At 40.3% G+C, this 21,443-nt stretch overlaps 1 protein-coding gene across 1 annotated transcript in view; it reads left to right on the forward strand.

Annotated features, from left to right (window-relative positions):
* RNMT (RNA guanine-7 methyltransferase) overlaps window positions 1–21,443 on the forward strand; it is a 32,434-nt gene that overhangs the window by 8,147 nt on the left and 2,844 nt on the right. Inside the window, exons 4-10 of the mRNA XM_002713472.5 lie at window positions 228–353; window positions 4,039–4,151; window positions 6,101–6,282; window positions 6,839–7,003; window positions 9,592–9,709; window positions 19,359–19,460; window positions 19,655–19,688. Coding sequence (XP_002713518.1) covers window positions 228–353; window positions 4,039–4,151; window positions 6,101–6,282; window positions 6,839–7,003; window positions 9,592–9,709; window positions 19,359–19,460; window positions 19,655–19,688 — 840 coding nt within the window. The remainder of the gene's footprint in view (window positions 1–227; window positions 354–4,038; window positions 4,152–6,100; window positions 6,283–6,838; window positions 7,004–9,591; window positions 9,710–19,358; window positions 19,461–19,654; window positions 19,689–21,443) is intronic.

Here is a 21,443-nt window from a genome sequence, read left to right on the forward strand (position 1 = left end):
TGTCTTAACTTTCTAAAATGTCAGACACAGTTTTTAATCTTTAATGTTGGATCAAGTTAACTAACTCATAGTTGTATTTGGAAACCCTTACCTAGAGTTAGAAATTAACTACATAAATGAATGTGTAATAACATATCACATATCAATCAGGTTAGTAGGTTACTAGAGATAGCAGTTTATGTTTCATAAAATTGATGACATCATTTATTATGACATTTCTCTTTTAGGGGAATTTTTAGAAAAGACTCGACAGAAAAAAAAACGTGAAATTGCTGTTTTGGACCTGGGCTGTGGTAAAGGTGGAGATTTGCTCAAGTGGAAAAAGGGAAGAATTCACAAGCTTGTATGTACTGGTAAGATGAATAATGGTATTAAAAAGAAGAATGTGATCTTAGTCAGGATACTGTAAAAATGAGAAAATTCTCTTTGTCAACCTAGTGCTAGACTATGCCGTGGCAAGATATCTGAGGACTACAGAGGAGATGAGTGTTTGCGAACGTCATTTGTAAGACCTTCCTGATGGCTTTGTAGTATGGTTAATGAGCACGGAATAGCTTGTCCTTTTGTAAAGGAAGGAAACCGTCAAAGGTAGTCAAAATCATTTAGAAGGGACAGAATTGGACGTTTCCGTTGGGCAAGATAGGTCAATTTGAACATCAAAAACAGTAGTGGTTAAACCGTTCAAATAGAGGGGAGAACCTTCATTGTTCACCCTTGGAGGTTGCTAAGAAGCTTACTATTCTGAAACTCATAGAATAACTGCAAGGGTCAAACATTTTCTTACCTCTCTAATATGAGCAGAATTTTAAGGTAAGCAGATAGTTTAAAGGGAAATTCCTTTTAAAAAAATTACAGCAGATACATGAAAGAGGAAAAACAGTACTTCATTCAGTACTGTTTTTTTCACCCTTGATGAAATACTAGACCCTGGCAGCAACCTTTTTTTTTTTTTTTTTTTAAGACAGGCAGTTAGTGAGAGAAAGAGACAGAGAAAGGTCTTCCTTTTCCGTTGGTTCACCCCGCAAATGGCTGCTGCAGCCGGCGCACTGTGCCAATCCGAAGCCAGGAGCCAAGTGATTCCTTCTTGTCTCCAATGCGGGTGTAGGGCCCAAGCACTTGAACCATTTTCCACCCTGCTAGCAATCTTAAAGAGACTGAAACTGTTAGGTAAAAGATTGACAGGAACTTTATAAATGAATACACCTGAGCCCAGCCTTTGGTCTTCACTCTGAAGAGGGAGAAGCAGACCTCATGTTCTTTCTGATGAGACCAGTTAAAGGGGGTAAAACAGCAATCCTTCTGAAGTATTTCCTAAATCGGCAGTTCTCAAGTTTTTCATTGATGAGCTCTGACCCAGCAAGGCTGTTACGAGCTAATAGCCATTGATATTTACACATTAGAAATCAAAGCTCTGAGATGTTAAAAGATACTGAATTCAAAATAACAGAGTGAAGACTGGTTTGCTTTTTTTCTTTGTTTTTCACATTTTTGCAAATCCCTTTAGAGTCTGGAATAATAGGAAACTTCTAGATTCTCAAACTTGTTTTTTTCTCTTTAATATTTATTTTATTTGTTTGAAAGATAGAGTTACAAAGAGAGGTAGAGACAGAGATAAGGGTCTTCCATCTGCTGGTTCACTCCCTAAAAGGCTGCAACAACCAAGGGTGGTCCAGGCCTAAGCCAGGAGCCAGGAGCTTCTTTCAGGTCTCCCATGTGGGTACAGGGTCCCAAGCACTTGGGCTATCCTCCACTGCTTTCTCAGGCACATTAGCAGGGAGCAAGATTGGAAGTGGAACAGCCAGGACATGAGCTGGCCCCATCAAACCTTTTTCTGTATTCAGTATGTTATTTTGATTAAGTGCTTGCAAAACAAAGGAATATTTCAATAATCTTTACAGAGAATAGTGGACATTTTTGGCACAAAACTCAAATCAGTGACAGTTCCATAAAGGTTAGTTATAAGATGATCTTTTTTACTTTGTTATATTAAAAATCTGCTGGTCTATCTTACATTTCATGGTTTTGTAATATTTAGAAAATACAGTTCACTAAAGTTATGCAGATCTTCCAACTGTTGACACCAAGAAATAACATTTGTTTAATGTTATCACTAATCAGAAAATCTAAATATTGGGAATATGTCCAACCCTTTGTGGTTGATAGAATGTTCTCAGAGTTGTAATTTTCACTTGAAAGTTAAATTTTGCCCTTGGCCACAAATACAGTTTGTTTTTTTCCTTGATAGGGTCATTGTTCATTTTCAAGAAAATACATACCAAGTGCTCAAGTCTGAATAGCCATTTCAAGTCAAAATGAGTTTCCCCAAAAATGTGGTCAGTGCAGCTCACAACTGAAAACACTCAAATCAGTGCTATCTTTAAGAAGGCCATCAAACTTTGTTATGTAGCAGAAATCTTTTTGTTACTTCCTGTTATATCACACAAGATTTTTTTAAGTGTGTTTAAGAGGGGGCTGGTGCTGTGGTGTAGTGGGCTGAGTCTCCACTTGTGGTGCCGGCAACCCAATGAGTGCCAGTTTGTGTCCCTGCTGCTCCTCTTTGATCCAGCTCTCTGCTGTGGCCTGGGAAAGCAGTAGAAGATGGCCCAAGTCCTTGGGTCCCTGCACCTGTGTTGGGAGATCCAGAGGAAGTTCCTGGCTCCTGGCTTTGGGTCAGCACTCCATCTGTTGTGACCTTTAGGGAGTGAACCAGGAGATGGAAGACCTTTCTGTCTCTTCCTCTCTTTGTCTGTAACTCTACCTCTCAAATAAATAAATCTTTTTAAAAAATTTATGTTAAAGAACTAAAATTTAGGCTAGCGCTGCGTCTTACTAGGCTCATCCTCCACCTTGTGGCACCGGCACACTGGGTTCTAGTCCCGGGCGGGGTGCCAGATTCTGTCCCAGTTGCCCCTCTTCCAGGCCAGCTCTCTGCTATGGCCAGGGAGTGCAGTGGTGGATGGCCCAAGTACTTGGGCCCTGCACCCCATGGGAGTGCCAGGATAAGTAGCTGGATCCTGCCTTCGGATCAGCGCGGTGCGCCGGTCGCAGTATGCTGGCCGCGGCGGCCATTGGAGGGTGAACCAACGGCAAAGGAAGACCTTTGTCTCTCTCTCTCTCTCTCTCTCACTGTCCACTCTGCCTGTCCAAAAAAAAAAAAACCGACTAAAATTTAATCAAATAAGATTTTGCTGCTTTATTAAGGATATTCTTATATGAAACTGACTCCTATATCCCCCATTAGTGTATAGTGGTGAAGAATATGTGAAGTATTCCCCATACCGCTCAGTGCCTCTACATTGTATTCTTGGTAAGGAGCCAGAATTTTACCTACTGTTGCACCTCTCAAAATAGGGAAAAGAGCAGGTGACATTTTATTATGAAAATAGAAACTTGGCTTTTCCAAAAGTTGCTTTATCTATAGTGTTAAATTTTAGAATTCAGGCTGGCGCCGCGCCTCACTAGGCTAATCCTCCGCCTGCAGCGCTGGCACCCCGGTTCTAATCCTGGTTGGGGCACTGGTTCTGTCCTGGTTGCCCCTCTTCCAGTCCAGCTCTCTGCTGTGGCCTGGGAGTGCAGTGGAGGATGGCCCAAGTCTTTGGGCCCTGCACCCACATGGGAGACCAGGAGAAAGCACCTGGCTCCTGGCTTCGGATCGGTGCAGCACATCGGCCATAGCCATCTGGGAGGTGAACCAACGGAAGGAAGACCTTTCTCTGTCTCTCTCTCACTGTCTAACTCTGCCTGTCCAAAAAACAAAAACAATTTAGAATTCAAACTGGAGTCCACACTTTGTGATTGGATCATCATGTTTAGATCATGACAGTACTTTTATGGAATTTATAAGAGAAAGCTTTGAGTTCTTTTTGAAAAATAGGGCATTTGTATGAGAACAAAGACTTTTTATTTTGTTTTAAAGGAAATGGATCCTTTTTGTTGCTACTAAAGCTGAATTTCCTGCCCAAGTTTGTCAGTTGAAATCAATGTCTAGGTTAGTACCATTGCATACAGACTGTTACTAACACCCTTCCACCCTTCCAGATATTGCTGACGTTTCTGTCAAACAATGTCAGCAGCGTTATGAGGACATGAAGAGTCGTCGTGATGGTGAATCTCTTTTCAATGCAGAATTTATTACTGCTGACTGTTCAAAGGTATGGATATTTTCTTGTATATGGGTTTTTCCTTTTTATTTTAATGTTGGTCAGTTGGTTTTTTACATTTTTTGTTCAGATAAATGATACATTAAAACTTACAACATGCATTTTCAGTTTCTGCTAGGAATTCCATTATGATAAATTTCCTTAAATGAGTGAATACTTCTGGAAATTTTTGGCTTTAATAATTTGTTGTGTCACCTGTTGCTTTTTTGTTCAGACAAGATTTAATTTCTAGTGTAGTCATCTCTTGGTACTCTCAGGAAACTGTTTTAGGACAAAATCCAATGATGCACAAGATGCACAAATCCCTTCCTTATATGATATGGCATAATATTTGCATATAACCTGCTCTCACAGACTTCATAGCATCTCTAAATATTAAAGCACTTAATACATTGTGAATGCTATTTAAATAATTGTTACTCTGTATTGTTTAGAGAATAATGACCCAAAAAATCTAAATTCAGTACAAATGCTTTTTTTTTTTTTTTTTTAATATCTTGCTCTGTGATGGTTGCAGAACCTGTGGCTGTGGAGGGCCAGCTGTGTTTTGAAGTAGAACTGAACTTAGTTTTGTTCACATTGTAATTTATTAGGATAGTTTTACAACATAGCAAAGGCTGTTTGCTTTTTCCACCTTCCACCTCAGTTATGAAGTTTTAAAGAATTCCAGAGGCATTTGAGGTAAAAGTCTCAATTTGAATTATGTCTGACTTTTTAGCTTTATTAAATTATTATAGTTACTTCAGTTGTACATATTTTGTGTGTAGCTTTCAAAATAAGAAAGGTGGTAGCATATTGCCATAAAGTTGGAAACCTTTAAAACACTTCTGCATTTTTATAAAATGCCAAAAGCTAGATATCTTTTTTTAGCCTAAGCTATTGTTGAAGGGCATTTTACTTTCTCAAGTGAAGCCAAGAAAGGATCAGCTGTGAATGTCATATTTGATTGATATGTTTTTAAACATCGTGTCGGAATCCTTTAGTTTTTAAATTACTATGAAAATAGAATTCAGATTGTTTTGTTAAAACAGGATAAAGAATGATTTCTTAGGTGCAGAAATTTGGTGAAGTGGTTAAGATACCACTTGGGACGCTTGCATCCGGGTTGTAGTGTATGGGTTTGAGCTCTTCCCATTCCAGCTTCCTTCTAATGTGCACCCTTCGGGGCAGCAGGTGATGACATGAGTACTTGGTTCACTACCACCCACTTGGGAGACACAGATTGAATTCCTGGCTTCTGGCTTCAGCCTGGCCCAGCCTTGGCCATTGTGGGCATTTGGAGGGGTAAATCAGTGAATGAAAGATCCATATCTCCCTTTCTCCCCACCTTCCCCCTTCCTCCCTCCTCTCTCTCCCTCTATCTCAAGTAAAATCAAAAAATTTTTTAAAGAGAATTCTTTCTGGGGCCGGCGCCGCAGCTCAATAGGCTAATCCTCCTCCTGCGGCGCCGGCACACTGGGTTCTAGTCCCTTTTGGGGCGCCGGATTCTGTCCCGGTTGCCCCTCTTTCAGTCCAGCTCTCTGCTGTGGCCTGGGGGTGCAGTGGAGGATGGCCCAGGTGCTTGGGCCCTGCACCCACATGGGAGACAAGAAGGAAGCACCTGGCTCCTGGCTTCAAATCAGCACAGTGCGCCAGCTGCAGCGCACTGGCCGCTGTAGCCATTGGAGGGTGAACCAACAGTAAAGGAAGACCTTTCTCTCTGTCTGTCTCTCTCACTGTCCACTCTGCCTGTCAAAATAAATAAATAAATAAATAAATAAATAAATAAATAAATAAATTCTTTCTGGCTTTTATTATGTGTAAGGAGGGAAAGCACAAGTTGCAGATCATGAGGAAAAGGATACATTGGTGTCAGGATATATCTAAATTTTAAAAAATTAATTTGGTAAAAACGTTTTAGTCTACGTTGCAAAATCTTAACCCCTTTTAATTTGTTTCAGGAACTTTTGATTGAGAAACTTCGTGATCCAGAAATGCACTTTGACATCTGCAGTTGTCAATTTGTCTGTCATTACTCATTTGAGTCCTACAAGCAGGCTGACATGTTGCTTAGAAATGCTTGTGAGAGGCTTAGCCCTGGAGGCTATTTTATTGGTACCACTCCTAATAGCTTTGAACTGATGTAAGTAGTTTTCAATGTATTGTGGTTTACAAAGTATTCATTATTAAGCTGACAATATCAAGAAGCAAATGCTGATCAGATATAGAGTATATAAAACATGCTGTGTTAGCCTCAATAAGTGCTGAGCACTTTGATATTGTATTGGAGTAGATATTCACAGTTTAAGTTCAAAAGACAGATTTACAGATGAGCTTTAAAAACCCATTTATATAATTTAGAGACTGAGGTTATGTTGAGGAGGAGGAGGATATATTGGTAGACAAACTGCAGGTCAGATACCAAGGCCCATAAACTTAACCAGTTGTTACAAAGTGATACCTGTTTCTAGTTTAGCTTTGTTGGTGAGACATTGTTTCTTTTAAGTAGCTCAAAGTGTATTATTTTCTAAACCTAGCTCAAATCAAAGTATATTATTTCTTAAAAATAGCTCAAATTCAATTAGGAAACTAATTAAATATCTTAAAATTGTATTATGCATTTTTTTCACTTATAATCTGATCAAACTATTTATTCACAGTTTTAATCTTTTATTTTGGTTGTGTGATAACCCTGACAGAAAACGCCTTGAAACATCAGAAACAGAATCATTTGGAAATGAAATATATACGGTGAAATTTCAGAAGAAAGGAGATTATCCCTTATTTGGCTGCAAATATGACTTCAACTTGGAAGGTGTTGTGGATGTCCCTGAATTCTTGGTCTATTTTCCATTGCTAAATGAGTAAGATTGTTACTTACCTGTTACTGTTCTCTTTTTGTCTTAAGAGAAAAAGAAAAAGGGATGGGGATTAATACTTCCAGTCAATTCATTTTTAAAGTGAGACCCTGAGGCATATATCCCTTGTAAAAAACAGACTGTGCCTAAGTCCCGGGATTGGTGCTGTAAGTCTCTTACAGCCACCCTTGTTCATTCATCTGTCATTGCTGGGTGAGAAAAGGAGCCAACTGCCTCCCTTGTGATAGAAAAATACGTGACATTGTTCAAGTAGCAAACATTTTTGTGTGACTGCTAATCAATTCTGTAATATAAAGTGCATTTTCATAAATCAGAAGATCTTCCTTTTGATATGATAGGTATTAAAGTTATTTACATCTCACTATGGGTTTGAAATTACCTATGTCTCACAGGCTGTGTTGATAATAACATCTTGATTCAGGAATGGATTCCCCTTGGAAATTCCTCCTGAATTCTAGGAGTCCTGCAAACTAAAGAGAGGACAAGTCAAGGGATGCAGGACTTATGAGGTCAGACTGCAAGGCCTTGCTGCGCACCTGGGTCTCAGGTTTCCCAGATTAGGAGAGGATGAAAATGAACTGTGAATTGTATACCATGTCACTTTTGACTGAATTTGATTTGCTATTTTTTATTTTATCATTATTATTTATTTGAAAGGCAGAGTTACAGAGGTGGAGTGGGGGGAGATCTTACATCTGCTGGTTCACTCCCAAATGGCCACAACAGCCGGGGCTGGGCCAGGATGAAGCTAGGAGCCAGGAACTTCATCCAGGTCTCTGTGCGGGTGAAGGGCCCAAATGCTTGAGCCATTTCTTCTGCTTTCCCAGGTACATTGGAAGCGAGCTCCATCAGAAGTAGAGCAGCCAGGAGTCTCTGGTACCCCTATGGGATGCTGGCATCACAAGTGGCAGCTTAACCCAATATACCACAACACTAGCTCCTGATTTACTGTTTTTTTAATAGTCTTTTATTTTGAATAATAACTAAGAAAAGGCTGTATTACCTATTTATTTTTGGCTGGTGATTATTTGAATTATGATTCAGTTTGTAAAATTATGAGTATAGGATTTTCAGGAATTCTTAAATACTAATTTCATACAGTAACACAGGAAAGTCAGTAGTGTGACTGAACATGAGGAAAATAATATGAACACTTTTATAAACTAAATTTTTTATTAAAATTAGTGAATGTGGGCTATATGTTAGTGCTTTTCAACCTTCAAAAGAAGAAATTAAAAAAATTGTTTTTAGTATGTTTTGTTGGTGTAGTATGTTAGCTTGGTGTTTTTGGTTAACAAAGTTGGTAATTTTAGGAAACCCAAAGAGACAAAGTATAAAGCAAAAGTTTTAAATACTAAGCAGGCACTGGCAGTCTTTTCTACTTAATTCCTTATTGATGATAAATCCAGTATGCTACAATTCATCACTTCAAAAAAATATTGTAACAGTTTTGGTGAAGTGAAATCTGAAATTGGATAGGGGTTTTATATCCTTTTGCCATCTCATTAAGGAACTGAACAAAAATACAGTTAGCTTTTATATGGTAGAACCCTATTCAAAGTGGCCAAATTGGGTTTAGTCGTTTGTAATTATAGTTTTTTAGGTGTAAAATCTGGATTTATTTCCAAAGACATATTTTGAAGATTCATGATAGAAAATGAATTACCTGCAGTAAAAAAGATTTATCTTTGCTCATTTAGGGAGATCTGATTCGAGCAACTGAGAATCCTGTTTTTATATATGCCTCTAAGTCCCAGTGGCCACTGGTGTTTCTCTTTCCCTATCCCATCAGTATTAATACTCTAAAATTTAGAAGTTTGTTAATAAAGAAACTGGCAAAACAAAGAAGCAGCCTAAGGTGTATGATAAAAATGAGACGAGTTTTGAGGCAGGTTTTGGCACAGCAGTTGGGATAACACACCCCACTTTGGAGTGCTTGAGTTCGAGGCCCAGCTCCACTTCTCATTCCAGCTTCCTTCTCATGTGCACCCTGCAAGGCAGCAGGTGATGGCTGAAGTACTTGTATCCCTGCCATCCATCTGGGAGACCTGAACTGAATTCCCAGCTTCTGGTTTAGGCCTGGCCAGTCTCTGACTTTTGTAGGCATTTGAAAAGTGAACAAGGGATGGGAGCTAGCTTGATCAGTCTCTCTCTGCTTTCAAATGAATAAATTTGAAAAATAATTGACAAAAAATCCAGGAGATTAAAGTGAATCTTTTAAGAATGAGGTTGGCGGCCCTTTTTAATGCTGCTATGAAGGATCAAATAAAATAAAATGGAATCAGTACAAAACTGTTCTCTTTAGCTCTTTTTCCCCATCTCACAGCCCTTGAAATACTTTTTTACTCATGACCTATTTGGTAGCTAATAGAGCTGTCTGTAATTTAGAATGTATATTTCTTTACAGGCGTGGTTGTTGCTATGTTACTCTTAATTTGTTTTGCATTACTCTCGGAATTCATGGAGGAAATGATAGCTTTTTAGTTTCAGCCCAGAAGATGTCACTGTTGTACAAAAATGAAGAATTACAAACATTTTAGAATCCTTTTCATTAAGTAATCTTTTCTGGACAGAATGGTGAAGAAGTATAATATGAAGCTAGTCTACAAAAAAACATTTCTGGAATTTTATGAAGAAAAGATTAAGAACAATGAAAATAAAATGCTGTTGAAACGAATGCAGGCTCTAGAGGTAAGTCCTTGAAAAGTTATAAAAAAATCCCAAGAACTTGTTTGGCTGTTTTTGAGATCTTTTCAGAGCCATATAGACACCATAGTGTGTGAGGCATCTTCGGAATGTTTGTGAAAAATGTGTGTTATGGAAAAATGTGCATGGTTTTCAAATAATTTTTTGTACCAAAATAAACTTGTACTAACTTGCTATAACAAGTCTGAACAGGATCTGGTTTGAGAAGGATAAGGCATGAGTTTGGAAAGAGCCCCTATCAGGGCAAAACGAGTTCTACAATTGAAGCAAGAACAAGCATCAAGTTATTGTAGAACTTAGGTGAAAGAATAATGAAATAGTTGATGCTTTACAAAAGGCTTATGGGGACAGTGCCTCAAAGAAATCAGTAATTTATTAATGGATAATGCATTTTAAGGAAGACTGAGGGGCCAGCATGTGGCACTGCTGATTGAGGCACTTTCTACAATGCTGGCATCTCATATGGGCACTGATTTGAGACCCAGCTGCCCCACTTTTGATCCAGCTCCTTGCTAATGCATCTGGGAAAGCAGCGGAAGATGGCCCAAGTACTTGGGCCCCTGCCACCCACATGGATGGAGTTGCTGGTTCCTGGCTTTGGCTTGGCCATTGTGGCCATTTGGGGAGTGAACCAGTAGATAGAAGATTTTTCTCCGTCCAACTCTGCCTTGCAAATAAATGAAATCCATTTTTTTTTTTTTTTTAAGAAAAAGGAGGACTGAGACTTTTGAAGGTGAAGCCTGCAGCTGCTGACCACCCATATCAATTTGTGAGGAAAAACTTAATCTTGTTTATGCCATAATTAAAGAGGACCAGTGATCAGTAACAGCAGAAACAGTAGCCAACACTATAGATACCTTAGTTGCTTCAGCTTACACAATTGTGACTGAGAAAGTAGAGCAGACACTGTTCCCTGAATACAAAACTGTTGGGATACAGAGATCAGCTACAGACAAGAAAAAACTTTTAAAGGAACTTTAAACAAATAGGATGACGATCCTGAAGGATTTCTATGAAGAACTGCAATGGAGATGAAACATAATTTTAACAATATGATTTTTGTCTTGAAGACAAAGCCCAATCAAAGCAGTAGATACCAAGAGGTAGAAGAAATTCAGTGAAGAGAAACATGGACCAATTGGAGCAAAGGTCATGGTAGAAATTCTGGGAAATGCTCAAGACATTTTGCTTGTTGACTTTTTGGAGGGCCAAAGACCAGTTAACATTTGCTCATTAGGGAGAATTTTTGAGAAATTTACCTAAAACATTAGCAAAAATAACCTGGGAAAGCTCTACCAGGATCCTTCTCAACCACTGCAATGCTTCTGCTCATTCCTCTTAAAATAAGAGCACTTTTGCAAGAATTTTGCTGGGAAATCTTAGGCATCCACCTCAAAGTCCTGATTTGGCTCCTTCAAACTTCTCTTCTTTTTTTTTTTTTTTTTTTTTTTTTTTTTAAGATTTATTTGCAGGTAGATTTACAGAAAGAGAAGGGGAGACAGACAGAAAGAGATCTTCCATCTGTTGGTTTACTCTCCACATGACTGCAATAGCAAGGGCTGGACCAGGCTGATGCCAGGAGCCTGGAGCTTCATCTAAGTCTCCCACATGGGTACAGGGGCCCAAGTGTTAGGCCATTTTCTGCTTTCCCAGTCACATAAGGAGGGAACTGGTTTGGAAAAGGAGCAGTTAGGACTTGAACCAATGCCCATATGGGATACTGGTGTCGCAGGCAGTGGCTTAATCTGCTGTGCTACAATGCCATCCTATTTCCTGCTCTTAAGGGACCTCTAAAGGTCCCATTTTTCTTTAGTTAAAATTGTAAAACACAGCATTGACATAGTTAAGTTCCCAGACCTTTTAGTTCTTTAGGGATGGTCTAAATGACATATAACATTATTTAACAAAACTGTCGTGAACTTGGTGAAGCTTGTATTAAAAAATAAAACTTATTTTAAATCTTTATTATTTGTCTTTTAATTCTATTTTTCACAAACTTTTTTTTAATTTTTTTTTATTTTTTTATTTTTTTATTTTTGACAGGCAGAGTGGACAGTGAGAGAGAGAGAGACAGAGAGAAAGGTCTTCCTTTGCCATTGGTTCACCCTCCAATGGCCGCCACTGCAGCCGGCGCACCGCGCTGATCTGATGGCAGGAGCCAGGATCCTGGTGCTTTTCCTGGTCTCCCATGGGGTGCAGGGCCCAAGCACCTGGGCCATCCTCCACTGCACTCCCTGGCCATAGCAGAGAGCTGGCCTGGAAGAGGGGCAACCGGGACAGAATCCGGCGCCCCGACCGGGACTAGAACCTGGTGTGCCGGCGCCGCAAGGTGGAGGATTAGCCTATTGAGCCACGGCGCTGGCCCCACAAACTTTTTGATGTCCCCTTATATTATGCAGATTATTTATAACTACTCTAGATTTCAGCAGCTAGGACAGAACTTGAAACAGGTACTTCCTGTGGAGGGTGCTCAATAAATATTTGCTTTGGGGTCCGCACTGTGGCATAGCAGGTAAAGCCGCTTCCTGCATTGCCAGCATCCCATATGGGCATCAGTCGAGTCCCAACTGCTCCACTTCTGATCCAGCTCCCTGCTAATGTGCCTGGGAAAGCAGTGGAAGATGGCCCAAGTCCTTGAGCCCCTGCACCAATGTGGGAAACTGGGAAGAAGCTCTAGACTTCTGGCTTCGGAAAGGCTTCAACCACTGTGGTCATTTGGGAAGTGAACCAGCAAATAGAAGACCTCTCTCTCTCTGCCCCTGCATCTGCCTCTCTGTACAACTCTGCCTTTCAAATAAATAAATCTTTTTAAAAAAGATGCTTATACCTGAATGAATAATGTGGCTTTCAAGTTCTCTTTTCTAGATAGTACTGCTTTAAAATAGGATTTATTCTTTTTTTTTTTTTTTCCCCTAAGATTTATTGAAAGAGTTGCAGGGAGAGAGGGAGAGGAGAGATAGAGTTCTTCCATCTGCTGGTCCATTCCCCAAATAGCTGCAATGGCCGAGGCTGAGTCAGGCTGGAGACGGGAGCAAAGAGCTTCATCCTGGTCTCCCAAGTAGATGTAAGGGCCCAGGTCCTTGGTCCAACATTACTCTGCTTTCCCAAGCACATTAGCAGGGAACTGGATGGGAAGTAGAACAACCAGGACTTGAACCAGTGCTCATATGGGGATGCTGGTATTGCAGACAGTGGTTTAGCTGGTTACATCACAATGCAAACCCTTAAAATAGGATTTCTTGGGGCCAGCAGTGTGGCACAGCAGGTTAAGATGCCGTCTGCAGTGCCTGCATCCCGTGTGGGCGTTGGTTCGTGTTAAAGCTGTTCTGCCTCTGATCCAGCTCCCTACTAATGCACCTGAGAAAGCAGCAAAGATGGCCCAAGTCCCTGGGCCCCTGCACCCATGCGGGAGACCCGGAAGAAGCTCCTGACTTCCTCCTGACCCAGCCCTGGCTATTGCGGCCATTTAGGGAGTGAAACCGGATGGAAGATTGTTCTCTCTCTCTCTCTCTCTCAACTCAGACTTTCAAATAAATAAATAAATCTTTAAAGAACACACATACACACACAAAATAGGATTTCTTAACCTTGGAACTCTTGACATTGTGAGTGGGATAATTCTTTGTTGGGAAACACTATTCTGTGCAGTATAGGATATTCAGTGGTATCACTGACTACCCACTAGATGCCTGCTAGTAGCAGCACAGTACCCAACTATTATGAGCAAATATTCCCTATTGAGGAATTTTTTCAGTTGATAAGCACTTGTTTATTAAAGATTTATTTATAGGCCAGAGCTGTGGCCTACTAGTAGGTAAAGCTGCCACTTGTGGTGCCAGAATCCCATATGAGCATCAGTTCGAGTCCCGGCTGCTCCACTTCTGATCCAGCTCCCTGCTAATGTGCCTAGGGAAAAGTAGCACTCACACACCTGAAAAGGAGACTTGAAAGAAGATCTTAGCTCCTAGCTTCAGTCAGTTCCAGCTCCAGCTGTTAGGGCCATTTGGGCAGTGAACCAGTGGATGGAAGATTTCTCTCTCTCTCTCTCTCATACATCTTAAAATTATTTATTTATTTGAAAGAGTTAAAGAGATCTTCCATCTGCTGGTTCACTCCCCAAATGGCCACAGTGTTTGGAGCTGGGTGGATCAGAAGCCAGGGCTTCCAGGGGCCCAGGTACATGGGCCACCTTCTGCAGCTTTCCCAGGCACATTAGCAGGGAGCTGGATTGGAAGTGGAGCAGCTGGGACTTGAGCCAGCACTGATATGGGATGCTGGCACCACAGGCCCCGATAGATACTTCTTTACAATGACCTGTGGTTACATCAGTAATTTAGAACCTTCTTGACCAGAGCCCAAGACAAGCTCTTACCAAGTGACTATCTAGTGAGATCCCAGTTTTCTAGATTACAGTAGCATCACCCCCTTAACTGAAGTTTTGCTTTCTGTAGTTTTATTTGCCTCTGGTCAGCTATGGTCTAGCAAGCAAATGTAGTATAATAAAATATTTCGAGAGTGAGACCACCTAGTTTTTATTAGTTTATTTTTTAATTGAGGGGCTGTTTAGTGGAAACAATATGTTATTTGTTGATCTTTTTCTATTAGTGATTGTTATTAATTTCTTACTGTGCCTGATTTGTAAATTAACCTTTGTCATAGGTATGTATGTATAGGAAAAAAACATAGTATATATAGGGTTGGTACTGTCTTTGGTTTCTAGGCATCTATTGCAGGGTCTGGAAAATGCATCCTCAGCAAATAAAGGGGGGCTGTCTGTGGTAGCTGAGACCTGTTCTCCTGCTGAGATCCTGTGTGTTCCCAGTGCAGCAGGGAGGGCAGTCTGTATAATCCTTAAGTGTACTGGACAGCCATCGATAGTTTTTCCTTTATCAGTGTTTCATTTGATGAGTTTTTTTTGTTGTTGTTATTGTTGTTAATCAGCAGAATCATTTGTATCAATTGGGCATTAAACTTCAGAGAGTTCATTCAATTTAGAATAATCAGATTTTCTTCAGTTTTTCTAGGTAACACCCAAACAAAAATGTCCTGTGGAAGTTGTATCCATAGCCCTCCCACACAATTTTGAATTTTTTTAAATTCTTAAGTTGTCTTTTGAAATCCATAATCAAGAAAATGTTGTTCTTTATATTTCCTGTATGTTAGAAATACTTTTATTTGCTGTACCTTAGGAAGTGGGTCTCGTTTGTCTCGAGAGGAGAAAGCTAGAAAGTCTGTTCACATCTGCATGTAAACACACACCTTAAGTGCATTACCTCAGTTGCTGCTTTGCATGCACAATGATGAGTTATCTAGACTTTCTCTCAGCATATAAATAATGAATTTGTTTATATAACTTATTTAAAGCTGTCCTTAGATAGTTGGATATGGGATAACAGGATCTCCTTCTTTCAAGGATCTTATGGTATGTTGAGACCATAAACATACAAGCAAATTAATTCAGTACAATGTGAGGGTTGCAATAATGAAGAAACATTCCAAATGCATTGAGTGTAATAGGGCCTTCTGGGAAAGAAGCAGACTGTAAGAGTAAAGGCAGAGAAGCATGATATGGAGCAGTAGATGCTTGAGGAGGTACCAATAACTTTCATATTGCTTTAGCATAGTTGCTTCTTGCCCAGAGCTGCCATTGGTAATGTGAGTTACTACTATCGCTGTTTGGCATCATGAGCAGTAATACCATATAGCACCTTGAATTCCTTTGTATTTTTTCCTACTGCTTGACCAAGTCACATCTGTGGCCTGCCATGAACTTGGAGCAGAAGGGGATGTGGGCTGACAAGAGTTAGGATGGCATTACGGAAGACCATTTGGAGGGACACGTCCCAGAGGTAGAGGGAGTGTCAGCATGCTACTGCTTTAGTGCCAGGCAGAGATAGAAGCAGTTCTAGTCCTTCATACTCTCCATAGGGAACTTTTTCCTAAAGTGTTTGGCCTTTAGCTGGCCAGGGTTTCAGCACTCTAATCAATCAGACTTTGCTCTGCTTTCCTGGATCATTGCATCAGGGAGAAGAAGGCTGGAAAGATGTAGGTCATGGAGCAAAACTGTGATTATGAAGTCCTTATACCTATCTTGTTTTCACCAATGAATTTACCCCTGAGAGCAGTTTTGGAAAAGTAACTTCTAGAGGAGACTCTGGGATATATAGTATACCTTTCAGTAAGTTTATTTATTTATTTATCTGGAAGGCAGAGTTATAGAGAGATCTTCCATCTGCTGGTTCACTTCCCAAATGGCTGCAATGGCCAGGGCTGGGCCAGGCCAAACCCAGGAGCCAGGAACTTCTTCCAGGTCTCCCATGTATGTGGCAGGGGCCCAAAGACTGGGGTCATCCTGTGCTGCCTTCTAGACACATTCGCAGGGAGCTAGATTGGAAGTGGGGCTGCTGGAACGTGGACCAGCGCCCATATGGGATGCCTGTAGGCAGGAGCTTAACCCGCTGTGCCACAGCACCCGCAGTATGTGGTATTGAAGTTTAAAAACCAGTTGATTATCTCTTGTGCTAAGCTGTAGAAGTGTAAGTAGCCAGTGCTAATGATGCATAGTCTTAGAAAGCTGAGTGCTTTCTAATCAAATAGCATGATTTCTAATGTCTGTGAATGTTGCAGGATATTTATAAAGAAGAAGGAAAAAAATAACAAAGTTATCTTCAGAAATAATTTTCTTAAAAATGTGTTAGGGAGATCTAGGTTTAAAGTGGTTCCTTGCTGGCTGATTCACTGCAGTAAGTTAAAGGTATTGTAAACAGTAGGTAACTTCTGTAAAGTAAATGGTTTTTCCATTAAATACTTCATGTAAGTGTGTTTTGATTTGTACATACTAAAATGCAAAATTACTTCATAATGTGAAGAGTCACTACCTGAAATGGATTAGAAATAGCTTGCGGTAATTTGAATATAAATTTGGCTAGTTCCCCTTAAAAGCACAGCATTTTTTTAACCCTTCTTCAGATTTTTATGGGCACATGGGAACTGCCTTAATATTAGACACTAGATTATTTTCCTTACCTTCTCTTGGACTCACATCTTTTGTTGTCTTAAACAGGGTTCTCTGTTGACTTTTACATTTGCATTATTTCTAACCACTATTTATGCTTTTCCCATAGGTATTAAATTGTCATCAAATAATATTTAGCTTTTTGATAACACCTTTTTGAAGCTCTGTTATAATAGAAAAAGCTCTTTTTAGCAGTCAAGACAATGCATGTTTTTGCTACTAAATGGTCCTTGGTAGTGATTCAGTCACATCCAGCTGTGAATTTTCTTAAGATTGTGGTAAAAGTCGACCATGATAGCTACTGCCCAGGGCCTTGCATTGTGGCTTAGCAGGTAAAGCTGCTGCCTGCAATGCTGGCATCCCATAAGGGCTCCAGTTCATGTTCTGGCAGTTCTACTCCCCCCACCCCCCCCACCCCCAAAGAAGCCTTTCATTTAAGGATACAAACTTCATACATTTCACAAGTACAACTTTAGGAATACAGTGATTCTTTCCACTATACCCGCCCTTCCACCCACGCTCCAACCCCTCCTCCTCCTCCCTCTCTCATTCCCATCCCATTCTCCACTAAGATCCAATTTTGATTAAATTTATACACAGAAGACCAACTACTGAGTTGAACGATTTACACATACACACACAAAAAATTGTTCTCAACAGTGGAGACAAGGGATGTTCAAAGTAAAAGTCATTGCATCTTGAAGTTAATTTCACTTCTTTTTTTTTTTGAAACTTAATTAACTTTAAAGAAGCACCTAAGAATGATACATCTTTTGCAAGCACTTAGACATAATTATAATACAACTCTTTGAGGTCAGAGGTCCTGCCTGGGAAGTTAGTACACAGTGACTCCTGTTGTTTATTTAACAGTTAACACTGTCATTTATGGTGTCAGTGATCATGCGAGGCTCTTAATGTGAGCTGCCTAGGCTATGGAAGCCTTTTGAATCCACAAACTCCGTCAGTATTTAGACAAGGCCATAAGCAAAGTGGAAGTTCTCTCCTGCCTTCAGAGAAAAGTACCTACGCCTTTGATGACCACTTCTTTCCACTGGGAAAGTTCCTTCATGTAGGACATTTTTTGGCTGCTCCACTTGTGATCCAGCTCCCTGCTAATGGCCTGGGAAAAGCAGGGGAAGATGGCCCACGCAGCTGGGCCCTAGCACCCACCGGGGAGACCCCGAAGAAGCTCCTAGCTTTGGCCTGACTCAGCACCAGTTGTTGTGGCCATCTGGGGAGTGAACCAGCACATGGAAGATCTCTGTTTCTCCCTGTGTAACTCTAACTTTCAAATGGATAAAGTAAATCTTTAAAAACAGCAACTACAACAACAAAAACAGGCTGGTATTGTTGTGTAGCAAGTTAAACATGCAGTTCCAGTCCCAGCTGCTCTACTTCCAATCCAGCTCCCTGCTAATGTGCCTGGGAAAGCAGTGGAAGATGACCCAAGTGCTTGGGCCCCTGCACCCATGTGGGACACCCAGAAGCAGCTCTGGGCTTCTGGCTTCAGCCTGGCCCAGCCCTGGCTGTTGTATCCATTTGGGGAATGAGCTAGTGAATGGAAAATCTGTCTCTCCCTCTCCCTCTCCCTCCTCCCACTGCTTGTCTTCCTTTATAACTGCCTTCCAAATAAATAAAAAATGTATCTTGTTTTGTTTTCCCAAAAACCTTTAAGTTATACAAACTTCATGTATTTCATAATTACAAATCTGTAGGAACATAGTGATTCTTCCCACCCTACCCACCTGCACTCCGACCCTTCTTCCTCTTTCCTCTCTTAGTCCCATTCTTAGTTTTTATTAAGTTGTATTTTCAATTAATTTTCTAGGCATACAATTAACCATACACTGAACATAGAGTTCAATAAATAGTATGAAAAAGAAAAAAAAAAACAAAACCCTGTTCCTCAACAGTTGACAAGAGCTGTTCAAAGCTATCACATTTCAAATTGCCAATTTTGCTTCTATAGATTACCTTTTAGGTACTCTATTACCACAATTCAGGGAGAACATATGGTGTTTGTCTTTTTTGGGACCCGCTTATTTCACTAATTATAATGTTTTCCAGTTGAATCCATTTTGTTGGAAATGACAAGATTTTAAAAATTGCCTTCCTCTGCCTTTTTTATTTTAAAGATTTATTTTTATTTATTTGAAAGAGTTCAAGAGAGAGGTGGAGACAGAGAGAAAAGTCTTCCATCCGCTGGTTCACGCCACAAATGGCTGCAATGGCTGGAGCTGAGCCGATCTGAAGCCAGGAGCTTTTTCTGAGTCTCCCATGTGGATGCAGGGGCCCAAGGACTTGAGCCATCCTCTGTTGCCTTCCCAGGCCATCACAGAGAGCTGGATCAGAAGTGGAGCAGCCGGGACTTGAACCAGCTCCCATATCGATGCCGACACTGCAGACTGGGGCTTTAACCTGCTACACCACAGCTCTGGCCCCAGTCTGGTTTTTTTTCATGTTACTAAAATATGTTTAGTTTGTATTCTTGAAGCAATAGTGAGGGATGATGTTCCTAATTATTTTATTCCAGTGATTTAATGTATTTATTTGATTCTGCGTTGTAAATGCTAATGTAGAGTTGTTGATGTTAAGCAGGAATTTCATTTGTTTCCCCAGCCGTATCCTGCAAATGAGAATTCTAAGCCTGCTTCTGAGAAGGTGGATGACTACAGCCATGCTGCAGAATACATGGAGAAGAGTCAAGTGAGGTTACCTTTGGTGAGCTTTTATTCTGCAAGTATTTTATAGAAAATAAGGAGAAAGCATGCATTATGTGAAAATCAACTTGCATCAATTGTATATATATTTAGAGTGAAGTTATGGGTTTTGGGGCACCTCTGTCCATTACTGAAAATAAGTATGTGTTTCCTTCCATACTGAATCTAAAACTTACTTTCTTTTTTCGATTTTAGGGAACCTTAAGTAAATCAGAATGGGAAGCTGCAAGTGAGTATATCATCAGTGTAGGTTAACTGACAGTTTCGAAGATTGTGCTTCAAAATGCTCATTAAGATCTGAGAATTCCAGAGTTTTCCTGACATGTTTTTGAAATATACCTGTTTCCCTATGTATGATGAAGCCCCTTTCTTGGCACAGCTGTTGAACGCCAGGAGAAAATGAATGTAGGATGTTGCTCAGTATAAATGCACCAGCACACCAACAGTTTCATTACTTGTTACAAAATAGCTTTCTCTGTTTCAGTCTTTACCAAAGATTTCTATTAGAGTTTTTGGCTTATATGATACATTTATGTATTTTGTTTGATTCTGGCCACTCTGGTGTTGACAGTGAGGGCATCACGCTAGTGAGTAAAGCAGCAGTGAGCAGGGTATCTTAGAGGGGTATGTGATTGGGAGCAAGCATGATGCATAGACATTCTGAGTGAGGTTCCTGTCGTCAGAAAGGAGCCAGAGGCCTGGCACATCTGTGAAGTCCTGTTGATCTTCAGCAGGTGGATAGATGTGCAGAGGTCAGTTCCAGAGCCTCACTGTCAATGATAAGAAATCCTTTACATGATTGCCCTGAGAACTCAATGGTAGTTTCCACTGTTGGTTTAAAAGTGTTCATTATGTTGAAAGTATAAGAGGTCATAAGAGTCCACTTGGTAAACACTGAGCACTGACTTAACGTAATTCCTCTGAAAATACTTTGGGAACTAATAAGTTAAATCTTCTCCTCCTAGAAGTATACAATCTAATGGAAGGTACAGACAGAAATGCATGTACTACAAAATTACTGTAATCAGAAAGTAGGTGAAAGAGAGGTTAGTGGAAACCAATGAAACCTGAGAAACAACAATAGATGATATTGACTCTGAAACATGTACCCAGCACTGTTCTAAGCTTGTCTTGTACTTAACTCATTTAATCCTGACAACTTTGTTGGTATTCTGTGACTTATTATCTCCTTTTCACAAATGAGAAAGCAGTTAAGTAATTTGGCTAAGATCACAGACCTAATGAGATCAGTGAACCTGAGTGGTCCATGCTTTTAGCCATGGCCTCATGAAAGCCCCTGCAAAACAAGAATACCAAGCTTGCTGAATTAACTGGAGAGGAAGAGCAAAAAAATAAGTAGGGCCAATGTGTTAAGCCTGTTTCTCTTTAATATTGATACCGTTAATAGAATCAGGATTGGAAGATGCTTTGCAGACATAATCATCCTTGAAAAACTGGGGAATGTGGGCATAAAACTAAAACTACCTAGTGCTTTTTCCCTGCAGTAGAGATTGGCCATCTGATATCCTGCCAACCCCAAAATGTGGCATAGGTTTGTTCAAAGGCCATGCAGTATTTTGCCATAGTTTTGGATTGTATTTTATATGAAGTATGGAACTTGGTCATAGCACCCATTCATTTGAGGAAAGGATGGGATAGACTTGTGAAAAGCCATGGGAGGGCCAGTGGCCGAATGGCAGCCGGGACCTAACATCCCACGGTGAGTGGGCTCTGGTGGATTACACTTCTCCAAATTGGAGGCTTTCATGGGCTCGAGAGAGTTTTGTTGACCTCAGAAATTACATTCTAGCTTCTGGTTTGATCTCTCTCACCAAGGCCTGCTGTTGCTCAGGAAGGTGTTTCCTAGGGGAAAGGAACATAGAGAATTGGTGTTGATTTGCTTTTGGAAATAAAAGTAGTCCAAAATTTGTTTCTTTGAATCCCAGTTGAAATGCCTTCATAGAAAGAAGGCATTTTATATAAC

Source organism: Oryctolagus cuniculus, chromosome 10 (assembly GCF_051225735.1).
Source record: "Oryctolagus cuniculus isolate XC-2025 breed Fujian yellow rabbit chromosome 10, ASM5122573v1, whole genome shotgun sequence".
Taxonomy (NCBI): Eukaryota; Metazoa; Chordata; class Mammalia; order Lagomorpha; family Leporidae; genus Oryctolagus; species Oryctolagus cuniculus.